The sequence below is a fragment of the Lingula anatina genome, chromosome 2, assembly GCF_051362555.1.
Source record: "Lingula anatina isolate TDL-2025a chromosome 2, LinAna3.0, whole genome shotgun sequence".
Taxonomy (NCBI): Eukaryota; Metazoa; Brachiopoda; class Lingulata; order Lingulida; family Lingulidae; genus Lingula; species Lingula anatina.
The window spans coordinates 11,923,000-11,937,722 of NC_141768.1; the positions used below are offsets into that span (position 1 = coordinate 11,923,000).

The 14,723-nt window shown below is 35.2% G+C and overlaps 3 protein-coding genes across 5 annotated transcripts in view; 1 reads left to right on the forward strand and 2 right to left on the reverse strand.

Annotated features, from left to right (window-relative positions):
- Positions 1 to 1,014: 1,014 nt before the first annotated feature.
- On the reverse strand, positions 1,015 to 4,883 carry LOC106164350 (dnaJ homolog subfamily C member 22). The gene is made up of 3 exons (XM_013542232.2): positions 4,346 to 4,883; positions 2,314 to 2,774; positions 1,015 to 2,117 (listed from the first exon to the last, which is right to left on the reverse strand). The coding sequence occupies exons 1-3, from the start codon at positions 4,743 to 4,745 to the stop codon at positions 1,902 to 1,904; spliced, it is 1,077 nt and encodes a 358-aa protein (XP_013397686.1). The 5' UTR covers positions 4,746 to 4,883; the 3' UTR covers positions 1,015 to 1,901.
- A 139-nt stretch (positions 4,884 to 5,022) lies between these two features.
- LOC106164351 (dnaJ homolog subfamily C member 27) lies at positions 5,023 to 9,121 on the forward strand. Its single transcript, XM_013542233.2, has 6 exons — positions 5,023 to 5,217; positions 5,656 to 5,721; positions 6,067 to 6,139; positions 6,425 to 6,621; positions 6,870 to 6,940; positions 7,247 to 9,121. The coding sequence occupies exons 1-6, from the start codon at positions 5,149 to 5,151 to the stop codon at positions 7,347 to 7,349; spliced, it is 579 nt and encodes a 192-aa protein (XP_013397687.1). The 5' UTR covers positions 5,023 to 5,148; the 3' UTR covers positions 7,350 to 9,121.
- LOC106164348 (uncharacterized) overlaps positions 8,157 to 14,723 on the reverse strand; it is a 30,750-nt gene continuing 24,183 nt past the window's right edge. For all 3 annotated transcript variants that reach the window (XM_013542225.2, XM_013542226.2, XM_087004022.1), the window contains exons 8-16: positions 13,568 to 14,604; positions 13,054 to 13,093; positions 12,778 to 12,869; positions 11,953 to 12,492; positions 11,577 to 11,749; positions 10,921 to 11,071; positions 10,250 to 10,420; positions 9,919 to 9,993; positions 8,157 to 9,650 (exon numbers count right to left, since the gene is read on the reverse strand). In XM_013542225.2, the coding sequence (XP_013397679.2) occupies positions 9,570 to 9,650; positions 9,919 to 9,993; positions 10,250 to 10,420; positions 10,921 to 11,071; positions 11,577 to 11,749; positions 11,953 to 12,492; positions 12,778 to 12,869; positions 13,054 to 13,093; positions 13,568 to 14,604 (2,360 nt within the window). In that variant the 3' untranslated portion in view covers positions 8,157 to 9,569. The remainder of the gene's footprint in view (positions 9,651 to 9,918; positions 9,994 to 10,249; positions 10,421 to 10,920; positions 11,072 to 11,576; positions 11,750 to 11,952; positions 12,493 to 12,777; positions 12,870 to 13,053; positions 13,094 to 13,567; positions 14,605 to 14,723) is intronic.

The following is a 14,723-nucleotide window of genomic DNA, read 5'->3' on the forward strand; positions in this document are numbered from 1 at the left end:
TAAACATGAAACCTCTGTAAACTTAAAAAAAAAAGAAGGATATCTGAGAGCTCACAAAATGCCCTATCCTTTCCAGGCATGAGCTTTCTTAAAAATACTAGTACTGAGATGCAATACAAAAGCTGTTGAATCAAAACCTTCAAATACGAGGTAACATGGGTAGGTAGCACAAGACGAAATTGCATTAATATAATAAATTAGGTTTGGGCATGTAGTGTTTTTGTTTTTCCACCCTTTGTTTTGATGCTTGCAGGAAGAGAAGATTATTCCCTTTGGAAAATTTATTTTGTAATTTTATCATTTCCACTATTACTGCAGATTCCTTGCATATACATAATACAGCCAAAATATTTCATCTTATTGAATGTAAATATTTAGCAGACCTAACAGTCTGCAACAGAAATACAAGATAGGATCTACAACCTAAAGACCTGCTTGGTTGTGCCGTAGATAATTTGAACTCCATTAATAGAGTATTTAACGAGTGCCAGTGTTTCGACACTATTGTTCACTTTGCAAAGTGACAATTTAAGCAAGAACACCTGGGCGTCTCTTCATTTTCTCCTGCTAACAATATTCAAATGGTATCTTTTGACATGTTAAATAATAAGAAAAGTGAGCTGCAATTACTAGGAGGTATGAAAGCATATTCATGTGGCTCTCAGAGTTTTCTAAAAGATGGACTGAGAAAATAATGATAAAAATATGCACGACTGTAAGCAATCATTGGAATGTACATTGTCTGAGAAAATACCACACAATGATATATAATTATTTGCCAATAAGATAATGCATTTTAAATAGTTCTTTTGTATTTTAAGAAACTATTACATAATTCTCTGTTGCGTATTGAACCATTTTGCTATCTTGAAAAATCTGCAAATTCAGCATCATAACACGATAAATTAATTAAAATTTTCATACAGTTCAACCACTGTTATTGTTATTTCTTCATTAAAAAAAAAAAAAACAAGACAGCTCAAGTTTAAAAAAAATTAAACAAAAAAGAAAAAGTATATTTTTCCTCTTTATCAAAATAGTAAAAAAAATACATATGAAGTTTTTTCACTGCTTAGTAGATGCATGATGCTATGATGGCAATACACTCCATCTAAAATCACTCAATAAGGAACTTGGCAAGAGGACATTGCATTATTAGGCTACCTAAATATATCTCATCTATTTCAAGTGCCCTTTGCATTTTCGCAAACAGAAATTAAAATCTGTACTTACACTGTCACACAGTGGAGTTGGGGGTTTCAAACACATGGCAAAAAAAAAAAATCATATTAAAATCTATGTTTAAGAATACACTTGCTGGGTAACCTACTGATCTTAAACTAAGCAGCCATTTATTACATTGAGCAATTCTAAACTACACGCAATTTATTTGGTATTTTCTTTCACATTTTAGTGAGGACAATATAACATATCTACATAGCATTACTCTTATTTTTATTTTATATTGGTAAAATGAACCTAGAAGCCACTCTTACCACTCCATAAATAACTTTTTCTTAGTAAAAATCAATCCATCTTATCTAAAAAATATATCATATGTACCAGTATAATTTGTTTCATATTCTATATTGCTTTCTTTGGTAAATAAATTGAGATTTTCTAATTGTAGAAAGACATGCTTCTCCCATTCCCACAATCTGTAAAATGTTGTACATGGGGAAACTGAAGTTGAGATACCACAAATTAAAGGCGTTGCATGATTTATTTCTTAGGTAATGTAGAGATATCTCATGGAAGTAGTGAAATTCTGAGTAAGCTGTCTCTTCACGAATACCGCTTGGGGCACAAAAGGCCACCTCTTACTAACATACAGGGTGTTAGGTAAAACTGGATACAATCAAAATTTTAAAAAAATATCTAAAAAACTCGGAAAAGAGTTCTTAAAATTCATCTCTGTCCCTTCTCTTATTCCTGTTCGCTCTTCTATTTCTCAGTTCAGACACAAGGTCACAGGCCTTCTGTATCTCAATAAACTTTTCTTCTGCTTCTTTTTTCTCTTTGGGAAGCTTGAACCTGTCAGGATGCCACTGTCTGGAAAGTTTCTTACATTTGGCATTAATCTCCTTCTGGGAAGTGCTACTGTTAATACCAAGTACCTGGAAAAACAATACAATGAAGAAATGACTTCATGAATAATGCAATGTCGTCAACAGCATCAAAAATATAAGATAACATACTTTTAAACTATAACATATCAACTTCTGAGAGATATATGTCATCTTGCTAATTAAGATTTTTCTTCATTTCAATTCGACCCACGTTTCAAAAACTGACAATTAAACTCTGAGTTACCTTTTGGGCATTGTTCTCTCCCTCAGGATCTAAGGCATCCACTAGTTGTTCCCACAACCTTCCAAATCCATGCAGTTTGTAAAATTCATACAGCTGTTTGAATGTTGACTTAGTCTCTGCCCAAGCAGGAGACTTGAAAAAGTTATGAATAGCTACTCTGATTTTAACACTCTCTCCATCTTTGGTTGTTATGTATGCATTGAAATAAAATGCTGATATCCAAAGAGATACATAAATAGCACAGCATAATGAGAGCAAAAATAATCTTATGCATAGCCCACGTTTCTTTTTCTTTGGTTTCCAAGATTTCCCCTTCCAGTTTACAGCAATGGCTGAAGTAATGGCAGAATATGCTAGTGCCCCAGTGTTAGTGAGATACCAGGGATAGAGGATTCCAGAACCAAGCATTGCCCAGGAGAATGACCCCTCCTCATGACCTATGTTAGCTACTATCCACACACCTGAAAAGAGGTAAAAAAAAAAGATGATTAATTTCATATCAAAATACTCTTAATCCATTCAAAATAAGTAAAATAAAAAATTTACAGTTTTTTTCTTGATATCATGCATCCCCCTCACCCCAAAGAAATTAATTATAATAAATAATAATTGTTTTTTAAAAAAGGTTTTTAAGGTTGATTTTTAAAAATAAACAGTAGCATCTGTTGTTGATATTTTCACTGTAATGTCAGGTAAACATGACAATGAAAATAATTTATTAAAAATTGTACAAAAAATCTAGTGCAGGGACAGTCATTAACAATGATTCCTGATACCTTTTAAATATGCATCCACAAACTACAAATTATACATTCACATCACACAGTGAATATAACTGATCTAGCGACATACACTCCCACTCGCCTCAGGCATTCCATTATATTTATGCAAACTAGGCCACTGGTTTTCAGTGAATCAATCATTTAAATGTTGTACAACAATTCATATGATAAAACCTCTTCCTTTCCAATTTGAGGAAGCACTAACAATAGCCATAAAATCAGGATTGTTTTATACCTTAAAGCTATCCCCACATATCCAAACACAAAAACATGTTTAGATAACAAATGCAAATGCCTTACAAGGACTTTTTATGTGGCCTTTACAAATATCTGTAACCACTAGCTTTTCAGGAAATCTTCATAAATGATCTTCAATGGAAACAATGGAAAACATCCTTTTCAACTTTTACAAATGAATGAAAACGTAAAATCCCTAATAAATTATTTATAAATCTTAGTACCAAGTATATACAGTGAGAAGTGCATAGCAAATCCCAGTTAAACATCACGGTCGACACAGTCCTATTATAAAGCTAGTGTGAGGCAATCATAATCAAGAAAGGTAAGTTTTTCTCTCTGGGGAGTAGGATCAGGTATGGCCTGTTCAGAAAATAATTAATTCAGGAACTTTATGAACTTTTTTCAAACAATGGAAGCAGTGTTAGAAATTAAGGCTGGACCGTCTGCCCGGGGCTGACAACTTTCAGAACGGGCTGAGAAGTTTTCCCACCCATCAGACATTCAGTCCAGCTCCTTTTCAAGATGGCTGGACTTTCGGTCCAACAACTTATTTTCCTAAGGGGCAAACACTGAATGGAATTTCATAACAGAATATCTAACAGCACAAATCATAGAGTTAATAAGATAAAAGAGGATTGCATTTTGTCATCTTTCCAGGACTGCGCAACATTTTATATGGTTGATCAAAATGATGCCCTAGTACCCAATATACTCTGTATACTCATTGTATTGATTAGATATTGCCCTATGGGAATTAGGCAGGTGTGGGATTTATCTGCAAATCATGTGTCATCTATGTGAGATATGCACTACCTGCACATAGTGGACACCACGTGGTCAACTGAATGTGAAAGATTTTATGGCATTTGCAATTATTAGCAAATTAGTTTTCATTTCAAGAAATTTAAATTAGAGAGTGAACGTCCATTATTTCCACTGGAAATAAATTGAGCTGAAAATATACCATAATCTAGTTTATAATTCATCCCACAGCAAAATGTTTCACTTACCAACAGCAACACCTACTGCGCTTAAGCCCAGCACAAACATGCGAGACGCACTGAAAATATCCATTTTTTCTGTGAATTCCTCTGGGACAGCAGAATATGTCAGATAACCCAACAACAGTCCCATGCAGAGTTCTCCAGCGAATCTGACATTATTAAACTTAGGTGTTGACCGTCTCCTCATTTTCTCCTTCAGTTCTTCACAATACTCCCGATCTTCATTAGCTTCGGAGACATAATCTGGCAATCGACACATGTCTCTAAGCCAGCCAAGACCAAATATGCCACCAAGAGTGCAGATCCAAACGAAAGCGTGTCGGTCTCTTCGCAGGTAAATGTGGTGTAAACCCTGCCAACCCCCAATGAACCATAACACGTACGCAACAAGGAGACTCTTCGCCATCGTCTCTTGCTTTGTATAAATTAACTACGAAAAAAGGGCGGTTGACAACACCGAAAAATGGACATTTACCAACACAACATCCAAGCTGGTCGATAGCTTCGCGTGTTTAGATGCGGATGTAGGGAATTCCTATCCAAAGTGCGCATGCGTACCAAGGAAAGATTACGTGTCCTTGTAAAAATTGTTGACAAAAATAGCATGCAACTTGATGAAATGTTGCATGCATGTTGGATATTTTCAAATCATTTTTATATATAAAAAGAAAAGATAAAACGAGTATCTTTTATATAAATATACGCGAAATTGTACTACATGTTTTGGAAAGTGGGATTGGGGAATCCCCTTCCCACAATGCATCTGTTTGTTTGTGAGTTTGAAAACAGGTGGTTGGCAGAAACATGAAATGGATAGAAAGCCCGGTCATTTAACTAAAAAGGTTCCAGATGTTGCCAAAACCCTAATATGGGTCAAGGTAAGTTTGATTGTGTAGAACAACCCTTTTCGTCCCGTAAACTTCTCAGTTCAATAGTGTAACATCTTTTGTTCAACAAAATTGACATTTTTTTAAAATTTCTCCATTTCTTGTCTACAATTTATAAAACGTGTACTAGTAGTCTAGTACGGTATAATAATCTGTGCGTCATTCGTATTGCATGTTTTTCCAAAACCCTCACTGCAGCTGTGGTGGAAGTTTATATCCCCCTCCCCCCCCCCCCCCCCCCCCCCTCCAAAAAAAAAAATAGATAAATGAATAAATAGGTTAAAAATATTAGGAAAGTATTATTTGTTTCATGTTTACTCTCACGTGCCTCTCTTTACTCTTTATTTTGTCTTCTGCCATACAATTAACAACCCTTTTGAACAGTGAAATCACTTTCATTTTTTTATTTTATTTTATTTTGTCTTTCAGATTGTAGGAATAGGTAATGCTGGGATTGGGAAGACATGTATTATTAAGAATTTCTGTGAGAGCAAGGTTGGTCTGAACACAACACAAACATGATATTTTGATCTAGTGTGTTTATAGGTGGCCATGTAATATTCCATCCTAGCAAAATCTGGGCAATGTCTATCTCACGTACCCTTTCATTAAAATGCCATATTCAAACATGTCTTAGGCTTCGTTCACATGGAATGTCTATTTTCGCGGTATCTTATGATCACGGTCTGTGCCCTGAATATCCTGCCACGTAATTATTGGCAGCACGAGCCAGTTACTTATAGTAACTTATAGTAACTGGCTCACGCTGCCAGTAATTACGCCTTTGTCTTTGGGAAAACATTTTTTTTCAGAAATTTAACTGTTTTTGCTTAATTTTAGTTTAACTCAGGTTATCAGCCAACTGTAGGAGTGGATTATGGATTCAAAATCCAGTCAATACAAGGTGTAGATTGTAAGTATATTGTTACACTTTGAATTAGATTTTTTGTGTAAAATGGGTTTATTTTTAATGTCAGCTCAACCAGTTTTCAAAGATAAAAAAATCCATGGACTCTCTTGGAACAATTTGGCATATTACACATGCTATTATACATTATATATATATATATTTATTTTAAATAGCTTTTCATTGAGATCTGTGTATTTGACTATAAGATACCTGCATATATCCAAGTATTTTTTATATTTTCTGTTAGAAATGAAATCACTTCTTAATGCTGTATTTATCTCCCTCCAGTACGTGTCCACCTGTGGGATCTGTCAGGTAACCAGGAATACACAGACGTGAGGAATGAACTGTATGGGGACACTGATGCAGTGTTTTTAGCCTATGATGTCACCAATGAGGCATCCTATGAGGCATTAGATGGCTGGCTCAAAGAATGGAACAAATATGGTCCACAGACAGCAGAAGTAACGTTAGTGGGAAACAAGGTGATCACCCTATAAATTCATAAAATTGGTGCATTTTCTCTCTAAATTATTGATGATATTCATTTTGAATAAGAGATGATTTTTATGAGATATTATTATGAAAGATTAATCCTTTTCATTCATTGGTAAAATATTTGTCAATTCATGTCAGGATCCAATTTTTATAATGATTGGATGTAAGCATTGTTATTGGAGTTAAGTTTTAAATGTGAATATTTGCTCATTTTGTAAAATACATTAAATTTTAGACTGATTTGAAACCGAAAAGAGTTGTTTCAATGGCAGATGGAAAGAAATGGGCAAATGCACACAAATTCAAGTAAGTAAATAAATGATAAATTGAATGATAAATCTCTGATTTAATTTGGTTATGAAAATTTTCAGTGTCATTTATTTTTTAAGGGCATCCATAGCTTGAAAGTCTGTTATGAATGCATGTTTTTGTAAAGAATTATTAATCTCTAAACTAATATTTTGCATTACATATTTCCTGTGCATTTTCTTTAAGTTTCGAGATTTTATTAGCTTTCAAAAATGCTTTGATGTGCAGTGGCATCTCTTTGCTCAAAAAATTATGGCCTTATTCTTATCTTTCAGAATAATAACTATATATTACCTTTTACAGTTATTACGAGACATCAGCTTCCACAGGTGAAGGAGTTGAGAAGATGTTTCATGATTTGTTAGTGACTGTTATGAAGAAAAGAAAGCTGTTGCCAAAAGACTAACTGGTAAACGGAGCAAGTCAGTCTGTAAATAAGGGTTGTTGTGCAGTACATGTGTGTAAATATTGTGGTAAACAATGAAGTATCTATCAATATTGAAGATATGCATTATGGCATCTACTTGCTGCCCAAATGTTATGAAGATTATGTCCTACACATGCAATTTAATAAGGAAGTGGACATCATAACTGTTTACATTTACAGAGACAGGGTCTTGAAACACAGAACAGGATCAGATTTCAATTTTATGAAAAAGGAATTTCAGACTATTATTCAGAAGTGATCTGTGATATTTTTGTCAAGTAGTTTTCATCAGTATATAAAGCTCACCAACTAGTATTGGCACACCATGTAACTAGTATTGGCACACCACGTAACTAGTATTGGCACACTATTTTACAAATGTGTCCATGTTTTGATACATTTATTTTCATATTACATTTATTTGTAAGCATGTAGAGACTAGTATGAAACTTTTAAACATTTTTTATCTTAATTTCTCCTCTAACATGGTATAGGGGGGTTAATTGCATTTTTCTAGCAGTCTGTGATATGTAAATACAATTACTAGTACTTACATACTTTGAAATGTCTTTCCAGGATTTAAATATATTAATATCATGTCACACATAGTAATTTTCCAGTGGTCCTTTTTGTGACATGTTAAAGTAGTTTTCACATTATTACAACACTTGAATGTGCTTTTGAATTTATAGTAAGTTACAAACAGTCTTCCCAAGCAATCATGTTATGTATATTTACATTTCATGTCAAAGCAACTTTCAAACTTCTGCCAAAACAGAAACAATATTAAGTGCATACATTTATTCATCAAATTCACAGATAAGTGATCTCAGCATCAGAAACTGTTGCATAGTATGAGCATAATATATGGCATATACTTTATAAGTCTCAAAAGACATAGTCCTGTCAGACCCCCCCCCCCCCCCCCCCCCCCCCCAAGACTTTACATCCTTGTAATCCCAGACAGTACGCTTTTCTGTTTCACACCATTTTGACTGGACCCAACATGCAATTCCACTATGGGCTTTTTTATTACTCCCCATCACATATTCATGCACTTGTATTTGTTTAGACCAATCAAAATGAGTCTGGATAACTGGCCGTGACAAGCACAGAGGCTTTGTTTAGATGACTTTAGTGTGTAATACTGTAATAGCCAGGGTATTAAGTTGTCACCATGTCTCTCAAAATGGTGTGAAACAGTAAAGTTTACTGCACAATGTGAAAAAGACCCTAAAAGAGAAGTAAAATGCTAACATCCTGACTCAACAACATTACATCCTTGACTAGGACAAGGTATTCAATTGCACTTTTACAAATATTGATAAACAATTTTACAAATATTGATAAACAAGGAGCAAAGAATTTTGCAGTATTCCCTGTTTAACTATTGGCATTTGATAAAAGTTAAGCATGCAACTAAGCTATTTCTTTTGCCAGCATCAGAAGTACATAACATCAAAAATATTTTTTGTCATTAGTCAACCACAGTGTATGTGATAATTTAGTTTTACTAACATCACAATTTTTAAATCTATAAACTACATTTTTCGAAGTGATCACAGGATTAAAATTAGAATGGCACAAGGGTTAGCTTATCACAGTGCAAAGGGAGATACGTAATCACAGAGTACAGAGAATTATATTATCCCATACTACAATGACTAATGGCATTACTAGATCCTACTTTCTGGAAACTATTTTCTGTGTAAAGCAATATAAAAATATCAATAAAATATATGTGAATCTCATCTGTGTTTTCATCAATTATTATTTTTTTTTAGAAAGGACTGGAATGTCAGATCTGAAACAATTGTAGCATTAACAAATCTACCTGCTGACATAATTGATTTTTTATATTTGTCTGTTACAAAGACCATTCCCATATATTTAATAAAGTTACTGTAGTCAAAGCAATTACCTCTGGCCAAAAGTAGTAGCAGAATCCAATGTTTTGTTAGCGTATTGTTAAAGACCTGCGTGGTTATTATTATCATTTTTTTTTTCAACTTGTTCATGAGAAATCTAATAGCTAAAAATATCATTTTACAGCACTGCTGATGAATCTAACACAACCCCTTCTTAAAGCTTTTCAGTTTAAAACTGGACAAGGTACATTCTTCAAGAACAATATTAATGATAAAGTGTTTTTTCAAATTAGTACAAATATGCAAGAAATGATTCCTAAACGGCTGTTCATCAGACTTCTGTCTCATAAGTTTCAGCTTCCATCAGTGTCTCTAGCTTTTTTTTCAAGGTAACAATTTCTTCATCACTTTCCTGGAATGAGAACATTTCAATATCTAAAGATTTATTCAATTCTCAAACATAATAGTCTACATAATATCGGTTACCCATTTACTTCAACATTTCTTAATGAGGCACTTGATAAAATCAAAGAGTTATCTATTTTCAAGTGGTTACTTGAACCAAAAATTAGTTGAGAATTTGTCAGTATATTTCATGCACAGCGTTTCTCCACTCCACTGAATATGCAAATAGGTCAGTACAAAGAATACACACACTGATATTCTATGACTCAATTTACCTGCAGCTCTTTTTTAAGAGAATCAACTACGCTCGAAAAATGTGTAGTTAGTTCTTGGAACAAATCCACCTTCATCTAGAAAATAAAAAATGCACCAATAATAGGCTATGTGTATCATAATAAGCTATGCTGAAGAAGGAATGATACTGAATTACGTGCACATTTAGTGCTTAGATTTTTTTTAAAATCCATTATTTTATCAAACTACCTGAAGCAATTAGCACATTCCAGAAAAAAATTATTATTAAAATCTCACAACCATGCTTGTAATTTAAGTTCAAGGTCTATTACTAAAAATGCTGTTAATCCAAGACTCCACAAAGTCATCTACCTCTGCCAGAGAAGATTTCAGCATTTCCTGTATGTAGTCTTCTCCAGGCGGTGGTATCCAGGGGGCAGTTGTCATGGTGACTTGACTGACCATAGGACTGACCATGGGCTGTGGATAAGACTGGGCATCTACGCTGCGATGGTAGTGTTGTTCCTTTAACAGGCCTATCATCTGGATGACAACAAACATATAGCCAACTTGTAACAAATACAGCTAGCAAGCACACTTATGTAAGCATTTCAGTCTACTTTAGTATCCAGCACAGCTTAGTAGTCATAGGGATTGGGGATAAGGGAGGGTGTCGAACAATTGCCCTTGCAGAAAAAGGCCCACTCTGGATTAAATTTGATCTAGGATCATGAAGGTATCATGGTAAAAGGCCCACTTTTTCAGAAAAAGAACCCCCCTTTGAAATTACTGGCTGTGGGCCTGCAGCAAATGTTTAGTAGAGCTACTAAGCAAAAAATGACGTTTTTGTCACAAATTAAGTCAATTTTGTTGTCAGACAAGCGCAAAGTTAAACTAATTAAAAACCAACATGCAAAATGCTTTTAACATACATTTTATATATCAACACTACAGTCAACTTCCTTGTCCAGCTAAAGCAAATGCCACAGCCACAGAGGCTGTAGTACAGGTTTATTCACACTGTCTTCACAAACACAACATACCTGCTGCACTACCTGAAGATGTCCCATAGATGGCAGTTGTGGAGGTTCACCAGATATTATCATCTTGATTCTCTGCGACAAGGACTGCTCTAACTGGAACACCTCGTCCTTGATCAATTTCTTTAACTCATCCAGACACTGCAGATCTTCCCTACAGATGATACAAATAAAACCTTTACATGATGATACTTTCACATCCAATACACTGTCTACACAATGACTCATAACCTAAATTGGGGAGGACTGGAAACAAAAATCACAGATGGCGTTCAAACAACCAAGAGCTCAATTTGAAATTGGTTCAAAATACCCATTTGATTGTGCTTTCTTGAATATATAACATTATTAACCAGTATATGGATAACCACCTTTACTTAGGATAGGATAAAAGTGAAGCACCATGCTTCCAGTCCTTCTTCATTGCTTATATATAAAAACGCATCTACCAACAATGGTAAAATTGAATAGTAGAAATTTGGACACCAATAACTGATGATCTTATGATCCATTGTTACTAATATAACTACAATGTGTGTCTTGAATGCCTTCAATATATTGCTGCCAAAATTTATTTCGCACATGGATGAATTTGTAATATCCAATCACACTTAAATACTATACTAAGCAAACACACCTCACGCAATTTACAAACTTACTCCATTCCATCTTGGAAAGGTTTATTGACTTGTCTTTTTTCTAGCATTTGTAACTCTCCACGGTACTGCTGCAATGCCTTTTGTATGAGTTTTGCTTCCTCCAAAAGTCGATGCTTGTACTGGATCTTGGTCCATCGATCAAAGAGAGTCCGCGTAGATGCCCCTCCATAGACCTATTACCACAGATACACAACACTTCAGTTTGTAAATGAGATACTAAATTCATCGTTACCTGATAATTACATGCCATTACATGAAACAAGCACTCAAGTACATGGAGCCTTTAATTGACCTCTTTTAATCAGAAGAACATTTATGACTGGAAAGTATTCACGAAGACAAAATTTTAGGTAAATCTATTAAAAACCATATTTACCTTGCGCAAATATGGTTCCTTCAATAAAGATGTTAGTACAGTCAACTCTTCTGCATCACGCTTCGAAAAAGGAATTGCCTCCAATTCTTCAACACCATTGTTCTGCAAGGATGTTTCCTTCGTGGGACTCTCTTCTTGAAAGTCGAAATCATGTTTATTGTCAGCTATTGAGGTAACCTCATCACCATGTGCTGATTCTTTTTCAGACTTCACTGCCTGATGTGTCTCCTCTTGAATAACATCACCACCTACAGCTGAATTTGTGTTTTCCAAGTGACGACTCCTATGTTCTTTGTGCTTCTGTTTCAGTTTGAACTTGAGTTTGGGCTTTGGGGAGTTGGGGGGTACTTCATCTGCAGTCACTATTGAGTATGTTATTTTATAGACTCTGCCACTAGGGCTACTTGAAATGTCTGAAGGATAGCCGTCAGTGGCTAAACCATCTTCACTTAATGTCAAACAACTACTGGCAGGGGTTGGTGTCAATTCAGATTCAGTTTCTGATGCAGTCGACCTGCCTCTGGTTGGCAACTGTGGAGCCTGTGATGAAAAAATTACAACTAAATAAAAGAGTTCAAGCAGATATTCAGTAAGCAAAAGCATGCAGAATAATCACCAAATAAATCTCAATAAGTTGTTTAGATAATTTTTAAAATTAAGAACACACTTACAGTCAAAGAAAATTAATAAGCAAATATATTATATTTAGAAATATTGTGACTCTGAATTTTAATTGTACATTTGCTTTCTGTAAGTAAGAGAGGGTGCAATTCACTGTCACACCTAACACAATATGTACTCTATCTAACACATCCAACACATTACCTCTTGGAGTAAACGTAAATCTTGTTGTTCCCCATCCATATGCTCAGAGAACACACCACTACTATCTGACTGGCCACTACTACAACGAAGACCTTCAACAAGAAGATTGGGGGAAGTGTCACAAAAGCAAACCAAAAATTTCTAAAACAATTAAATTTGGGTAAAACTTACAATCACAGATTAAAATGACAGAGTAAAACCAATGTAAGGAAACTAAATAACACCAAAAAGTGCCTCACACAACTTGCTAGATATAGGCTGTCTACACATACATACCTTCAGTTGCTTTGGATACAGGCTGCTCATGTGACATGTGCTGAAAATAGGAAAATTCAACTACATGTGAGCACATCATTACCTTTTGTATAAAATTTACACCAAAAATTGCCACTGACAAAATATTTTGATTAATTTGTGTCTATTATATTACTATCTTTTGGACAAATAAATTGAAAACATATCAATATATGATTACAAAAAATCTCAATCACTTGGAAGTATTGTGAGCAAGTAAGATAAAACCAAATCTTAGGGCACATTCCCATAGATTTTAGATCGATCTATCCCCGTGGGGAGTCTCACAAGATTACGGTCAGATAATCCGGCTTAAATGTCTGTCCTGCCTACTACAAGCTGTAAGGGGGTAATTAACTTTCCTGCCCGCTCAGCTGACAGCTATTTAGCGTGAACCCCCAGGGAGTTAGGTCGATCTAGTTGGATCGATCTAATCTCTGGGAATGGGGTCTTAGACAAATAAGGTTCAATGAATTGTACTGATGCATGTACTTACTTCTGCAATTTCCAAAGATTCCTGATGCAGAATACCTTGTAGTTTGGGATGTCTTATTTTGCTGCCAGTCACCCCTGAACTGGGCCCTGGCTCCACCCCCTTGCTGTCTGGAGACTTAAGCTCCACCTCTGTGCTATCTGAGGGTGTAGAATTTGGTAGAGTCTCAGTTTCAACAGGAACATCTAGCATACTGATTTCCACTACCTCTCCAGATTTACACATGGGCAGATCTTTTTGTTCATCTTCTGTAATTGTTGTGTCAACAAGGTGCTGGTCTTTTGAAAGAGTTTCTTCATTTCCTTTATCAAATACACTGTCTGTAGGAAAAGCCATAATAACACTTTGAACTGAGGGACTTTTTTCTGGCTCTTCCTTTACAGGTTCAAGTTCAAGGTTGTATGACACAGGAAGTTTCTTACGTTTTGGCGATGCCTTGTCTACAGTGTCATCACTATTGTTCTGTAGCTGCCCAGAGGACAAAAATCTTGTTGGGACCAATGCAGAAAAATCTGCACCAGTATTACAAGTTTCATTTTTCTGATATCCCTCAACGTCAAACACAAACACAGATGGGTGAACACATTTTCTTTGAGCAGGATCATCTTTAGATAAACTCAACTTAAAATCAGTAGGGGGAGATTCTCGTTGTTCTGGATTAGTGGCAGACCTTGGTTTGGACTTAGGGTCTTCAGATTGTTTCCTTTTGAGTTCAGTCATCCCTGAAAAGGTATTGCTTCTCTGTCTCATGGGGGGAGGTTTCTCTCCAAAGGAAGATTTTGAAGGCAAAAATGAGTCATCTTTTGGAGACTGATAAAATCCCCTTTTCTCTAAGGCTTTCCGGTTATCCTCGCTGAGAATGCTATCTCTCCTGGCAAGTGTAGAAGACAATTGGAAAGTATCTCGAAAACATGGAAGTGACCCATGCCTTGGTGCCGTCTGATGGAGATATGCGACCCAAGATGGCGTCATGATCTGATCCATTGGCATGGACATGGCTCGGTTGAACTGAGATCTTTGCAGGACCCACAGTGGTATACCTGTAAATGGAAATATTTGTTACTATTTTTTTCTTTAATTGCATGCCAAAGATTTTGTTAACTATAAAGAGCAATGCCATTAATCAAATTTCAATTATAGTTTCTTAAAAACTGAAATG

What these genes read in the sequence shown, in the direction of transcription:
- LOC106164350 (XM_013542232.2), bottom strand. Translation starts at nt 4,745, where the DNA reads ATGGCGAAGAGTCTCCTTGTTGCGTACGTGTTATGGTTCATTGGGGGT. An exon ending in CGCAGTAGGTGTTGCTGTTG is followed by an intron (nt 2,775 to 4,345) that starts GTAAGTGAAACA and finishes ACCTCTTTTCAG; the next exon opens with GTGTGTGGATAGTAGCTAAC. An exon ending in GAGAGAACAATGCCCAAAAG is followed by an intron (nt 2,118 to 2,313) that starts GTAACTCAGAGT and finishes TTGTTTTTCCAG; the next exon opens with GTACTTGGTATTAACAGTAG.
- LOC106164351 (XM_013542233.2), top strand. Translation starts at nt 5,149, where the DNA reads ATGGATAGAAAGCCCGGTCATTTAACTAAAAAGGTTCCAGATGTTGCC. An exon ending in AGAATTTCTGTGAGAGCAAG is followed by an intron (nt 5,722 to 6,066) that starts GTTGGTCTGAAC and finishes GCTTAATTTTAG; the next exon opens with TTTAACTCAGGTTATCAGCC. An exon ending in TAACGTTAGTGGGAAACAAG is followed by an intron (nt 6,622 to 6,869) that starts GTGATCACCCTA and finishes ATTAAATTTTAG; the next exon opens with ACTGATTTGAAACCGAAAAG.